This window comes from Fistularia commersonii, chromosome 9 (genome assembly GCF_037954325.1).
Source record: "Fistularia commersonii isolate RoL2024-O1a breed Wild chromosome 9, RoL_Fcom_v1.0, whole genome shotgun sequence".
Classification (NCBI taxonomy): Eukaryota; Metazoa; Chordata; class Actinopteri; order Syngnathiformes; family Fistulariidae; genus Fistularia; species Fistularia commersonii.
In genome coordinates this window covers 10,543,307-10,557,272 of record NC_141292.1, presented here as the reverse complement: position 1 = coordinate 10,557,272, position 13,966 = coordinate 10,543,307, and the positions used below count along the sequence as shown (strand labels likewise).

The 13,966-nt window shown below is 46.6% G+C and overlaps 1 protein-coding gene across 8 annotated transcripts in view; it reads right to left on the bottom strand.

Moving 5' to 3' along the window:
- strbp (spermatid perinuclear RNA binding protein) overlaps positions 1 to 13,966 on the bottom strand; it is a 79,291-nt gene that overhangs the window by 30,359 nt on the left and 34,966 nt on the right. For all 8 annotated transcript variants that reach the window (XM_086152431.1, XM_086152432.1, XM_086152430.1 and 5 more), the window contains exon 3: positions 12,365 to 12,564. In XM_086152431.1, the coding sequence (XP_086008557.1) occupies positions 12,365 to 12,367 (3 nt within the window). In that variant the 5' untranslated portion in view covers positions 12,368 to 12,564. The remainder of the gene's footprint in view (positions 1 to 12,364; positions 12,565 to 13,966) is intronic.

Here is a 13,966-nt window from a genome sequence, read left to right as displayed (position 1 = left end):
TACACAGCAGCACTGGGAAACATTATGGGATTTACACACCTCCTTTCATGAGCTGCATGAATTTTGGAGAGCAGGATAAGGTTAGCTGGACAGGACAGAGCCATGAGACAATGTCGATTTTGGAGTTTGAAACATTTCTTAATGTATCAGATCCACGTGACGTCCAGAAATCATCACATTCTTGTCATAAAAGGTCAATCAACCAAAAATATACTCATGTTTATTCGGCTTGGATTAAATTATTTTTTTACGACTCACAGCGATTATTTTAATTTCTCAGAAACATCGCCGGCTAAGGGGTCAATTTACCGTTGCGCTCTACAGGGATGAGCGAAACGAGGAAAAATGTGCTTTTGCCAGCGGATTACAGAAGGAGGGAATTTAAATAATTTACGGATAAAAACAGAGGAGCTCACATTTTTTTCCAAACAAAGACAATACTTGGGGATGTGTGAGAGATATGTGAAAATGTGTGTATATTTCTACTCGTGTGCCTTCCCAGGGCTGTGTTCAACACATCAACAGTTACAAATTTGATGAGCCGTTGCTAATAGGGGTCTCTGTAGCCATAAACCTCATTGTGAAAAAGTCTACGCTTCCACGAGTCCTTGTCTATTCCTCAATCATGGGGGAACACTTGCCCAGCTGCTCGTATCACCATGTAAATAAGAGCGATTACCGAAGAGTCGCAGACAGGAATAGACCCCCCACCTCGGTCATCAGCAGACCAGATAATGCTGCAGGCATGAGGAAAAGAAGCATGATATGTAAACAGGAGCCAGACAGCATGGGTTCTCTGTCTTTGGGAGATCACAGAGAAAGACCGCTGAACAAGTTTATGGTTCCAGTGTTCGAGTGCCCTGCGCGCAGGCCTTGAGCTGCTCTCATGGTCTCTTATCATCCAGAATATTATAATCTACTGGAATGAGGGTCTTGTAGTTCATCAACAAGAGACACTTACAATCATAGACACTTGTTAAGAGACCAAAGTGGATGTCCTTGAGACCATCCTGACCTTCACATAAATTGGGGGACAGCATCCCTTCCCGTCTGTGTGTGTGTGTGTGTGTGTGTGTGTGTGTGTGTGTGTGTGTGTGTGTGTGTGTGTGTGTGTGTGTGTGAGGAATAGAGAGAGCAGGTAGGCATGACAGCAAAATAAATCCTCTATAATGCCAAAGTGACAAATTGTCACTATCTATGTAACAAGCACTGGTCCTCAACACAGTATGAGACTCCAGCTCAAGTAATTCCAATTTATTGATCCAGGAATATGGGATTATGGTCCCACGTATGGACAGCGCTAATAAAAGTTACGGCTCTATATTCAATATGTGAATATGCTGAAACAACGTATATTAGAATTGCAAAATAACAACACTGGAAGAGTCTGTAGGTGCACTGACATACCGCAGCACTTATTTGAAAAGGCTTTTGAACAAGCGGATGACTGGTGAAAGCTGAAATAAATCCCAAAAATAACAAAAAAAAAAAAATATATATATATATATATCAACAAATCATGTCACTTCACATCAGAGTTCCTTCTTTTTTCAGCACCATTCCAAAAATGTCAAGGTTATATTTGTGAAATATCGAACAGAAAATTAAAAAAAAAAAACAAAGGTCACATTTACAATAATTATAACACCAGAATTTGGATGCAGTCAGTGAATGGCGGAGGGATTTTCTGAAAGCCCTTGATGCTAGACGAACATGCTCAGGGACATCCTTCTTGTGTCTGCCGCTGCTGCTCAGTCCAGGTCAGACAGGATGCTGTGTGCATGCCGAATAAGATGTGCACAGAGAACCGGTCAAGAAAAAAAGCAGCTCCTGCTTGAAATCCCTCCAAAGGGACTGGAAACCCCAACTGTCTGCAACCTCAAAGCTCACACGCTGTCTATCCATATGTACGCTCGTATGCCATTGTTACGTCTCAGTTTTTGGACCAAACACTCCCCAATTACACTCCATTTCAAGCTCCAGTGAGGAAAACTGGCTGGCAGGTCATTGTTATGTAACTATGTCACAAGGATTTACAACTGCCTGTGTGCTAAGCAAATGTACACGCGCGCACAACACACTTGCAGAAGAATATACAGTGCATATTGAATCAGAAATGATATATGCGAGACAAATCCATTTCACACTGTAGCGCGCGCACGTGCACGCAAAACTACTTTCATCCATCACCACCCTTTTTGTCCTTAATGCCTTGCAGTAAAGCCATTTCAGTTCAAGGTGTTGGGGTTAAGATGCACACCTTGTATGCAGTGTCCACTTCACTCAGGAAGCAGCAGAATCAAATTACTTCTCCCTCCTTTGGTGCCTGCTTCTTTCAGGCTCCCCCTCGTCTCATCTTGTGCCCCAGGTAACCGTCAGCTATAAATTACAGGTGCCGCTGCCAAGGACAGGGCTCACCAGGGCAATCCAAGCGGTAATTTGAAGAATCTTTACCTGTGTCTTTGTTAGGGGCACTGCTTTGGCATGCAAGGTAGTGTTACCTCCAACATCTTTAGTATTGTGAGTTTGTTTCCGTATGTAGCTTAACGCCTGTATGGTCAATGCATGTGCTTATATGATTGGCTACCATGAGCCTATCAGAAACAGTAAGGCCCAGAAGTGTTTGGACAGTGACACAATCTTCATGATTTGGGCTTTGCATGCCACAACACTGGATTTGAAAGGAAACAACTACAGTGGAATTGAAGTGTAGATTTTAAGGTTTAATTCAAGGGATTGAACAAAAAGAATTTTAAACATGTAGGAATTGTAGCTATTTTTATACAAACACCACTCATTTTTGGGGCTCAAAAGTAATTGGACAAATAAACATAAGCCTAAGTAAAATACATTTCAATATTTTGTTGAGGAAACCATGGGCATCACCATGAAACGCATGCTCAATCCGGTTGAGATCCGGCGATTGACTCGGCCATTGCAAAATATCCCACTTCTTTGCTTTAAAAAACTTACGGATTGCTTTTGACGTGCGTTTTGGATCATTGTCCGACTGTGCTGTGAAGCGTCGTCCAATCCACTTTGCTGCATTTGGCTGAATCTGAGCAGAAAGTATATCCCTAAACACTTCAGAATGCATCCGACCGCATCTGTCTTTTGTCACATCATCAATAAACACAAGTGACCCGGTGCCACTGGAAGCCATGCATGCCCATGCCATCACACTGCCTCCACCATGTTTTACAGGCGATGTGGTGCGCTTTGGATCACGAGCTGTTCAAATTCTTCTCCGAACTTTCTTCTTCCCATCATTCTGGTACAGGTTGATCTTAGTCTCATTTGTCTTTAGAACGCAGTTCCAGAACTAGACTGGCTTCTTCAGGTGTTTTTTGGCAAAGTCAATTCTGGCCTTTCTATTTTTGAGGCCGATAATTGGTTCACACCTCGTGGTGAATCCCTTTGTATTTGTATTTATCATGACGTCTTGTTTTTACGGTACTTTATGGTGGATACTGATACACCTACTTCCTGGAGAGTGTTCATCACTTGAGCGGATGTTGAAGGGGTTTTTCTTCACCATGGAAAGGATTCCGCTATCATCCACCACTGTTGTCTTCTGTGGCTTCTGTGGACGTCCAGGCCTTTTTTGAGTTCCCAAGCTCACCAATGCCCTCTTTTTTTCTCAGAATTTACCAAACTGTTGATTTGGCCACTCTTAACATTTCTGCTATCTCTCTGATGGATTTCTTTTTTTTTTCTGCCTCAGGATGGTCTATTTCACCTCCATTGAGAGCTCCTTTGACCGCATGTTGTGTGTTCACAGCAACAGCTTCCAAATGCAAACGCCACATCTGGAATCAACTCTAGACCTTTTAACTGCTTAATTGATGACAGGTTACCAAGGGAGGAGCCCATGCAGCCTTGTTATTTTTTTTTGCAGCTTTCTGAATCAATTGTCCAGTAACTTTTGGTCCCTTGAAATGAGGTGGTTATTCATTAAAGAGCTGTAATTCCTAAACCCTTGCTCCAATTTGGATATGAATACTATCAAATTACACCTGAGAGTTTGCAAATTAAGCCCATACTGATTATATAATTGTATCATGAATATGTTTTCGTAAACAGCTAAAATAACAAAACTTGTGTCACTGTCCAAATATTTCTGGGAGATATGTAACAATGTGATACGGCCGGTCACGTATTAAAATGGCTGTATCAGCCATTGACTGATACAGCTACTGATGTTTCTCTGGTGAGAAACTTGATTCACATTAATCAGCACTCTTATTTAGCTACACATTTAATTCTTCAATTATTTTTACTCCTCGGTTTTTAGTCAGTTTTATTCAAAGCAGGAAAATTTACTACATCTCTTGCCGTATTGGCATATTCCATTTTTTCGTTTGTGCTCTCAAAAATCAGTTTGAACATTGTTTTGAAAAATCTCTTCAAGGCAAAGCATGTGTTTGTGTGCAGTGGACCAGACAAAGTGTGTGCACTCTTGCTTTTAATAAGTTATGCGCTCAAGAGTGCACAAGGAGTGTTACAGTAAACTCCTGCGTATTGTGAAGACACACTGAGAGGTGATGGAGAAGCGAGGGTCAGAAGGGGGGCAAGAAGAGAGCAGACAAGTGTGACAAGAGGCGAGAGGTTGACAGGGGGAGAGGGCGTGCGAGGAAAGGAAAGATGATTTATTTCTTTCCTTTTTTAGTACAAGGAGGGCAAAGGTACATTTCCCTGTCCTAGAGATGCCAACGCGAGGGAGAAAAATAGAACAATAAATAAAATATCCAATGCAGCACCCCAGAAAAACAAGACTCTGACACAGAGGAAAACAATGATTAAAGTGATGCTCAAGAAAATGGTCCACTTCTTTAGTCTGACAGGAGAGAGCATTGGACATACAAAAGGAAGTTCGGTAAACACAGTCAGGTGTGAGGGGACCAGCAACGCTAAAAGCATTTGCAATACCACGGTTACTCCATGGCATGTAAGAGCCAGGAGGAGGCTGCATTAAAAATTCATTCAGTGATTTATCTGCACTCTTCCCGTGGGCCGACCTGCCATCCACTTTTATTGTGCTCTCTCTTTCCCTGTCACGAGCACACACACACAAACACAACCACACAAGCACATGCAGCCAGTGATCGGGGCATGCTGAAAATTTGGAGAAAACTTTTCAGAAATGAGATCGGTGACGTAGAAAAATCAACCCGGCGCTCAAAACTGTCCGGGTCGCACTGGCATTCAGGGGGGGTTGCACTTGAGGTAAACATACGATAAAAAAAAAAGAATAAATAAACAATGACAGGGGTACGAAAGCAGAGTGACAACGCCATTTGCAAATTCCTGGCCCAGCTCATCTGATTTAAAGTCTGCTGTCACCAGTGGGGCTTAAAAGCCAGCCTCTGGTGCTCCAGCGCCCAGGCTGCTTTGCATGCGGCTGAGAGATACTTTTTACAGACTTTCACTTCTGTTAATAAGAGGGTGTGGTTGAAAAGGTTTATCCCTCGCCTGTAAAACACTACGGGCAATAAAAGCTGATGAGCTGACAATAGGGTATTGAGTAAAGCGAGAAAAACTGTATCATTTCCCTTATTGAATGTCTAAAACTGATTTGTTTTGTTTATTTTGACTATGTTTAACTTCTACTATAACTGCACTATTATACTGCCCTAAGGAAAAGTGAAAGTATCAAAGAACAGTTTGCAAACTAATATTGCATTTGCTTACATTCTGTGCCGCTATGAACTTAAATACATTAAAATGAACATGCACACAGCGGCGCAGTCGTTAGCTACCTCACAACATTATGGATGGATGGACTTCGTCAAGGGGCTTTTCTTTGTGGAGACTGCATGTTCTCTCCATACCTGTGTGGGTGTCCTCTTGGTACATGCAGTAGGTTAATTAGAGACGTTCATCATTGTGACATGAGGGCAAATGGGTGTTTGTCTCTGTATGTGATTGACGGGCGCTCAGTTTAGGGTCAAACCCCGCCTGTCGCCCGATGACAGTCAAGATAGTCTTCAGCATCCAAAGACCCTGGGTGCAGGATAAGTGGTATATATGATAAATGAATGAATGACTGCATATGCACATGAGTAAAAGCTTCAGCTTTACTAAAGCCAGGGTCATTTTTGGAACCCATGGGTAGCATTGAAGACTAGATACATCTCCACAGAAAATTCAAGACTTGGTTTGATTTCCTGCTAAGGGCTGTGTTTCAGCTGGAAGGGTGTGTTGCTCCTCTCTTACTGTTCAAAAACAGCCGCAAAATTTGACTGGGCAAACAAACACAAACATCTTCATGTGGTCAAGGAAACACGTGTGAGAGTGCGTGTGTACATTTGCCCACACACATATTGTCACGACTCATCGGATCCCCAGGCAGGTGGCACAGCAATCAAGGCAGTTATCCCCTGCACCTGGTGAACACGCCTCACCAGGAAACAATCCCACTAATTAGGCAAGAGTATATAAGGTGGACCCAAAGTTGCAGACATTGTCTGATCTCGTTGCTATGAGAAGTCTGCGTAGTCTTCTCCCTGATGTGTGTACGACCTCCTGGTCTATCCACTTATTAAACCACCTGCGATTCTACGAACCTGTGTCTGTCCTCTTGGGAACCAACCGTAACAGAAGATCAGACCTGGTATGGAGCCCACTAGCTCTTCCATGCCTCATCAGGTCATCCAGGCTGCCCCGATGGCTAGCCCGGCCACCTACTCCGGCGCACCAGAAAGTTGCAAGGGCTTTCTGTTACAATGCTCGCTGATGTTTGAGATGCAGCCTGCTCGGTTCCCCACGGAGAAGTCCAAGATCGCCTACGTCATCTCCCTCCTGTCGGGTAAGGCACTCCAGTGGGCGGAAGCGATCTGGAATACCCCAGGCACTGTGACGGCGACAGCGCAGAACTTCATGGAGCACTTCCGAGAAGCCTTCAGCCTGCCCGAGGGGGATTCCTCCCTCCAGGCTCGACTTTTCAACCTCCGCCAGGGGAAGGGGTCCATCGTGGAGTACGCCCTACAGTTCCGGACGCTAGCAGCCGCCAGTGGATGGAATGAGCCAGCCCTTCTGGCCAAGTTTCGACAAGGCCTGAACACCTCCCTGCGCCTCCACCTGGCGGCGTACGATGACGGCATGGGGTTGGAGAGGTTCATCCAGCTAGCCATCCGGGTATCGCACCGGAGAGAGGCCTGTTTCTCTGTCCCGGGAAGGTCTGCCACAGGGCCGTCCCGGAACCAGCCAGAGCAAGCAGGAGAGGCCATGGAGGTGGATGCCCTCCAATTATCAACCACAGAGAGACGCAGACGCATAGCCAACCGCCTCTGCCTCTACTGTGGAGATAAGGATCACCGGATATCACACTGCCCCACGAGACCTCCAACACCCCAGGTAGGCGCTGTGCTTTCTCCTAACGTCTACTTGACACCATTGACTATCCCAGCCCAGCTTTGTGTGTCTGACTCTACCCACCTGGTGCACGCCCTCCTGGACTCCGGCTCGGCAGGGAACTTCATCTCCGGTGCACCCTGCCGACGGCTACAAATTCCCCGGCTCCCGTGTTCCCCCTCCTTCACCGTGCGATCAGTGATGGGAAAACCCCTATCTTCCAGGCAAGTCAACACACAAACCTCCTCCCTTCAGCTTAGCATTGGGGTTCTGCATGTGGAGAACATTTCGTTTCATGTCCTGGAGGAATCCCAGATAGATCCGGTGTTAGGCAGACCTTGGTTGAGGGCGCATGAGCCTACGGTTTCCTGGGCCACTGGGGAAATCCTGCGCTGGGGTGAGACTTGCAAGGAGCACTGTTTTCCCCAGCTCCCTCCAAGGAGAATAGTGCATCTCTATGCCACATCAGTAGAAAGCCCCAAGCAAGACCACTGGGCCCAGATCCCATCCCAGTATGCGGGTTTTCAGGACGTCTTCAGCTCCCAACGAGCCGCCGCGCTGCCTCCCCATCGTCCCTGGGACTGTGCGATCGATCTACTTCCAGGCCAACCACTACCGAACGGAAAGATCTACCCTCTCTCTCTCCCTGAACAGGCGGCCATGGAGACCTATATAGAGGAATCCCTGCGCCAGGGCTATATCCGACCGTCGAAATCCCCTGCGGCCTCGCCATTCTTCTTCATCGCAAAGAAGGATGGAGGGTTGAGGCCCTGTGTGGACTACCGGATCCTGAACCAAGCCACCGTAAAATTCCGCTATCCTCTACCCTTGGTGCCAGCGGCTTTGGAGTCCCTCCGGGGGTCCAAAATATTCACCAAACTGGACCTCCGGAGCGCCTATAACCTGGTGCGCATTCGAAGAGGGGATGAGTGGAAAACTGCCTTTGTAACCCCCTCTGGTCACTGGGAGTACAGGGTCATGCCATATGGCCTAGCCAATGCCCCTTCCGTGTTCCAAGGCTTCATGAACGAGATATTCAGAGACTTCCTCCAAAAAGTTGTGGTCGTCTATATAGATGACATCCTGATCCACTCCCCTGATCTGTCCAGTCACGTTCGCCATGTCACCCAGGTCCTCACCAGGCTTCGCGAACACCAACTGTTTCTCAAGGCAGAGAAATGCCTGTTCCACCATCCAGTTCCTCGGCTACCACCTCCATCCACAGGGAGTGAGTATGGATGAAGACAAGGTCAGTGCCGTCCACTCTTGGCCTCAACCCCAGACAATCAAGCAACTACAGAGGTTTCTGGGGTTCGCTAACTTCTACCGACGGTTCATAGAGAACTTCAGCCAACTGGCTACGCCCCTCACCTCCCTGTTACGCGGCAAACCAAAACGCCTGCATTGGAACCCAACCGCCACACGAGCCTTCCTGGAGCTCAAGAAGGCTTTCACGTCCGCCCCTCTGCTGCACCACCCGGACCCAGATCTTCCCTTCACAGTGGAAGTTGATGCTTCGACCACGGGGGTGGGAGCCGTCCTGTCCCAACCCCATGGAAAGCCAGCCCGACTCCAGCCCTGTGCTTTCTTTTCAAAAAGGATGAGTTCAGCAGAGAGCAATTATGATATCGGCAATAGAGAGCTCCTGGCCATCAAGCTGGCATTGGAAGAGTGGCGCCACTGGCTTGAGGGCGCAAAATACCCATTCACGGTGCTAACCAACCACAAGAACTTGCAGTACCTGCGCCAAGCCAAGAGGTTAAACCCCCGCCAAGCTAGATGGGCCCTCTTCACCCGATTTCAATTCCACATCCGATATCGCCCTGGCACTCAATGGGCGAGCCGACGCTCTGTCACGGATTCACTCTCCAGAAAACGCCCCAGAAGAACCGGAGAAAATCCTGCGTGACTGTGTGCTTGTAAATCCCATCCGGTGGAGCCTGGATGAAGAAATCCGGGAAGCATCAGTGTCCGACCCCGCACCACCCAACACTCCGGCCAATCGTACCTACGTACCACAAACCATCCGGGAATCTCTCCTCACCTCTGCACCAGGTACCGGGCATCCAGGAATGAGTGCGACTCAGAACATACTTCGAGACAAATATTGGTGGCCAGGAATGTCGAGAGACGTCCGAAGATATGTCAGCCAATGCCCCGACTGTGCCCGGGCAAAAACGCCTCGTCACCTACCGGCAGGGAAACTGGAACCCTTACCCATCCCAAATAGACCCTGGTCCCATCTCGGCATTGATTATGCCACAGACCTTCCCCCCTCCAAGGGATACACGAGCATCCTAGTGGTTGTGGATCGATTTTCTAAGGCATGCAAGTTGATCCCCATGAGGGGAGTCCCTACAGCATCAGAGACTGCAGAAGCCCTCTTCAACCAGGTCTTCCGGAACTTTGGACTGCCGGAGGACATCGTCTCTGATCGGGGACCTCAATTCATATCCAGGTTTTGGAGAGCCTTCCTTCGCCTGCTGGGGGTGACGGTGAGCTTGTCGTCTGGTTACCATCCCCAGACCAATGGACAAACAGAACGCAAGATCCAAGAGGTATGCTGCTACCTCCGAACGTACTGCCAGCAACACCCTGCAAATTGGAGTCAATTCCTTCCCTGGGCAGAATATGCTCAAAATTCCCTCCAGCAACCAACCACCGGGTTGACGCCATTCCAGTGCATGCTTGGCTACCAACCACCCATGTTTCCCTGGACAGGAGAATCCTCAAGTCCCAGCAGTCAATCAATGGTTCAGAGAGAGTGAGAGGGTGTGGGCCAGGGCCCACCGGCATTTGCAAGGGGCTCTACGCCGCCGCTGTGCAAATGCTCACCGAGCCCAGGCCCCTGCCTATGTCGTGGGACAGAAAGTGTGGCTCTCGACACGGGACCTTCGCATGAAACACCCCTGCAAAAAACTCAGGCCAAAGTATATCGGGCCCTTCAGGATCTCCCACCAGATCAATCTGGTTACTTTTCGCCTTCAACTCCCGCCTGAATATAAAATTCACCCGGTATTTCATGTATCTGTTAAAACCGTGCTATTCCTCTGACTCTTCAGACGCTGCAGGCCCTGGGGTTGCTGTGCCACCTCCGCCACCTCCCCTCCTTGATGAGGGACCCATCTACGCAGTACACCAGATACTCCAATCTCGACTCCGCCGGGGTCAACTGGAGTACCTGGTCGACTGGGAGGGGTACGGGCCAGAGGAACGCTCCTGGGTCCACCGCAAGGACATCCTGGACCCAGGGCTGTGGGAGGAGTTCCATAGCACCCATCCAGATCAACCGGCTCCGCGTCCCCGTGGCCGTCCCCGTCGCCGTGCGCCCTCGTCCAAGGAGGAGGCGGCTGGAGGGGGGGGGTACTGTCACGACTCATCGGATCCCCAGGCAGGTGGCACAGCAATCAAGGCAGTTATCCCCTGCACCTGGTGAACACACCTCACCAGGAAACAATCCCACTAATTAGGCAAGAGTATATAAGGTGGACCCAAAGTTGCAGACATTGTCTGATCTCGTTGCTATGAGAAGTCTGCGTAGTCTTCTCCCTGATGTGTGTACGACCTCCCGGTCTATCCACTTATTAAACCACCTGCGATTCTACAAACCTGTGTCTGTCCTCTTGGGAACCAACCGTAACACATATATTAACCATGCTTTCTTTGGCCTGAGATATAAGTGAAGAAAATCTGGCCAACCCTGCATGAACCTGACAAGAATCTGCTTCAGCTTTAACTTAGACAGAACACAGGTGGAGATATGGCTACAAAATAAAATACCAGTCATACAAAATGGATGATTTTGGTGTTTGTTTCATAATGAATATTGGAAAATGGAAATGCCCCAGCAAAAATACAATAAAAAACACAGCAAAACTTCCATTTGTTTAATGTGAACTGCCTAACCACTTAAGCAGGAAAGTTGGAGTTTTGCTTGTTTATTTTAGAAATTAAAACCACAATATGCTGAATTTTCGTATGTAATCAACAGCAAACAGAAATAGGTTGGCGGTCTCTGCTGTTTCAATACAATACACGGGGTGGCTGCGCTTCCTCAATACACACTTGCTTTAGGTGTCAACAACCTTGTCAAGGTCATGTATAGTGTTTGCAGCATCACAACTGGGTTTCCAGGCTGCAGGCACATTTGCACACACACGCATGCACTGATCTCATTACCCACGGTAATTTATGACCTCCAACCATGTACCCTCTCCTGCAATGTCCAACCTCAGCACCTTCTGTAACATCACTTTTTCTCTATCATTCATTTTCATCATCCCCTCCCCCCTTTTCTCACCTCTCTCCTTCTTTCCTCCATCCTCCCACTCATCTCTTTTCCCTGCCTTTTCCCTCCTTCCTCCACTAGTTCTACTTTTTAATAATTCATCTTCGGCTCTGCTCCCGCCCTTGGGGAAAAGCTCCCACTGTCACAGGCTGAGACCATTAATCAATCCCTCGTTTCTTTTTCTCTCTCTCTTTTTGCTTTTCACTTCCTCCTTCATTCCTCCACGCTAGGCTTATCGTTCTGCTTACCCTTTTCCTTTTCTCTTCACACTTCTCACGTGTCTGTCCATCATGTCTTTAAGGTCACATCCTCTTTTTTTGTTATCTCCATCCACCCCACCCTTATATCTTTCCTGCTGTTCTTTCCGTATCACAGATGACATTGCTCCTTGAACTCCATCATCTTCCACACATAACATGTCCCTTTGTGCTGCTGGATGGCGGGAAAGACACCGATTTCTACACTCATTTTCTACTGTATTTGTGACTGTGCAACAGTGACTGTAAGGCATATCTATTATTTATCCTTTCTAATGTATTCAACATGAACATGTTTTATAGTATTTCTTCCATGATTGGTTATCTAGGCTTTTTGTCAAAATCATAACATCTAGAATTCTATTTCTTTGCTATGATGCAATCTGACCCAAATCCTGTGTGCTCGTTCATACAAATGTGCTCAAGCCAGCAGGAACCCAAAGAAGGAATAAAGAACGAAGATTACCATGACGGTGGGAGGAGTGGCCACAGGTTTCCTGCCCTCTGGCAACCGCCTCTCTGGGTGGTTGGGGGGCGTGCACTGTGGTTTAGCGCGGAAGCAAGGTTACTTGGTCAGGTCAGGAGGGTTTGCTGTCGCACTGTCTCTGCTCCTCATGTGCTTGTCTGTCGATGCAGCCCTCCCACGCCTCACGAGGGGTTGGAATTCTAGAGAAATGGGTAAACGAGGTGAGACACATTTTGAAAATAAAAATTCTGATCATAAATGTGGAAAATATAAGTTGATTTGCCCGTGTATGCCTAAAACACACATGCACGCACACACGCACGCACGCACACAGACACACACACACACACACACACAAGCCTCCATTCATTTTTCATGAGCTGGCAGGAATCGGAGTGAGGGGGATGTAATACAAACATGTACTTGTGTTCATTCACTGGGTCACACACTTGAGCCGAAAAACACCCCTCTCTCACACACACACACACACACACACGCGCACACACACACACACAGAAAACTGTTTGGCACACTATATGTTAACTAGTCTTTTGACACTGTATCAAACAGAGGCATGATACAGAGTGTATTAACAAAGTAGAGGCCATGAGGATTGTAAATATGGGTGTGCATAAAGGCACAATGGCATGAGCAACTTCCTTTTTTCCTCTTCGAGTCTCAATGCTTGCAAGTCTTGACATTTCCTGCCGCTTCATGTTGAAATAACGACAAAGTTCTGTTTTACCCTATTTGCAGTAAAGCAGAGATCCACCATTATCACCAATGCACTAAAGAGATGGATATGAACAAACTGAAAGAGGCTGACAGAGATTGACGGTGATATAAGAAGTCAAAGATGGATAGCAGCTGCAGCTAACCTAACCATCAGCTAATAATGTTGATTAAATTACCAGAAATGAAGAAAAAAAAAACAATGCTGCCTATGACAATTTATCATCTCATTATCAATTCCTCACCATTTTTAAGTCTAAGTCAGTTAAGGTGAACAAACTCTTGGGTTAGCCTTCAGCATTGTAAAAGGGGAAACAGTTTCATCAGCTTTGAGTGAACAACGGTGAACAGATACAAGATGTTCTTGTTCACAACATGAAATGTCAACAGTATCTTCAGCGACGCTAAACAGCAGCGTCTGCTCAAACTCAAACCGCAGCCATGGCATTTACAGAAGCCGCATGTGTGTATGTGTGAGGCCGTGCATCTGTGTCTGTGTGTGAGCGCAAAAGAGCATCTAAGTTATCTGGTTACATAATTTACAATAATTATTTATCATTTACACATTTTTTCAAATGCTTATAGCATAGGTCTCTAATTATTCAGCCCCCAAAACAAAGGTACCAATGATACACAAACCTTGCTGCTATTATACAAACATTTACAGGCTTGTCTAAAAACAGCCATGTAAGTAAATAAAATATTATTTTAATTTCGAATAAGAAAGATTACTGTTTTCAATTTCAATTTGTTTTGATTGGGAAAATCTGAAGTCTTACAAAAAAAAAATTACCAAAGAAAAACACCAGAAAACCAAAAATCATTGCAGGCTGTTTAATGTCAGATTGTCATCATTGATATCTTTCTGAT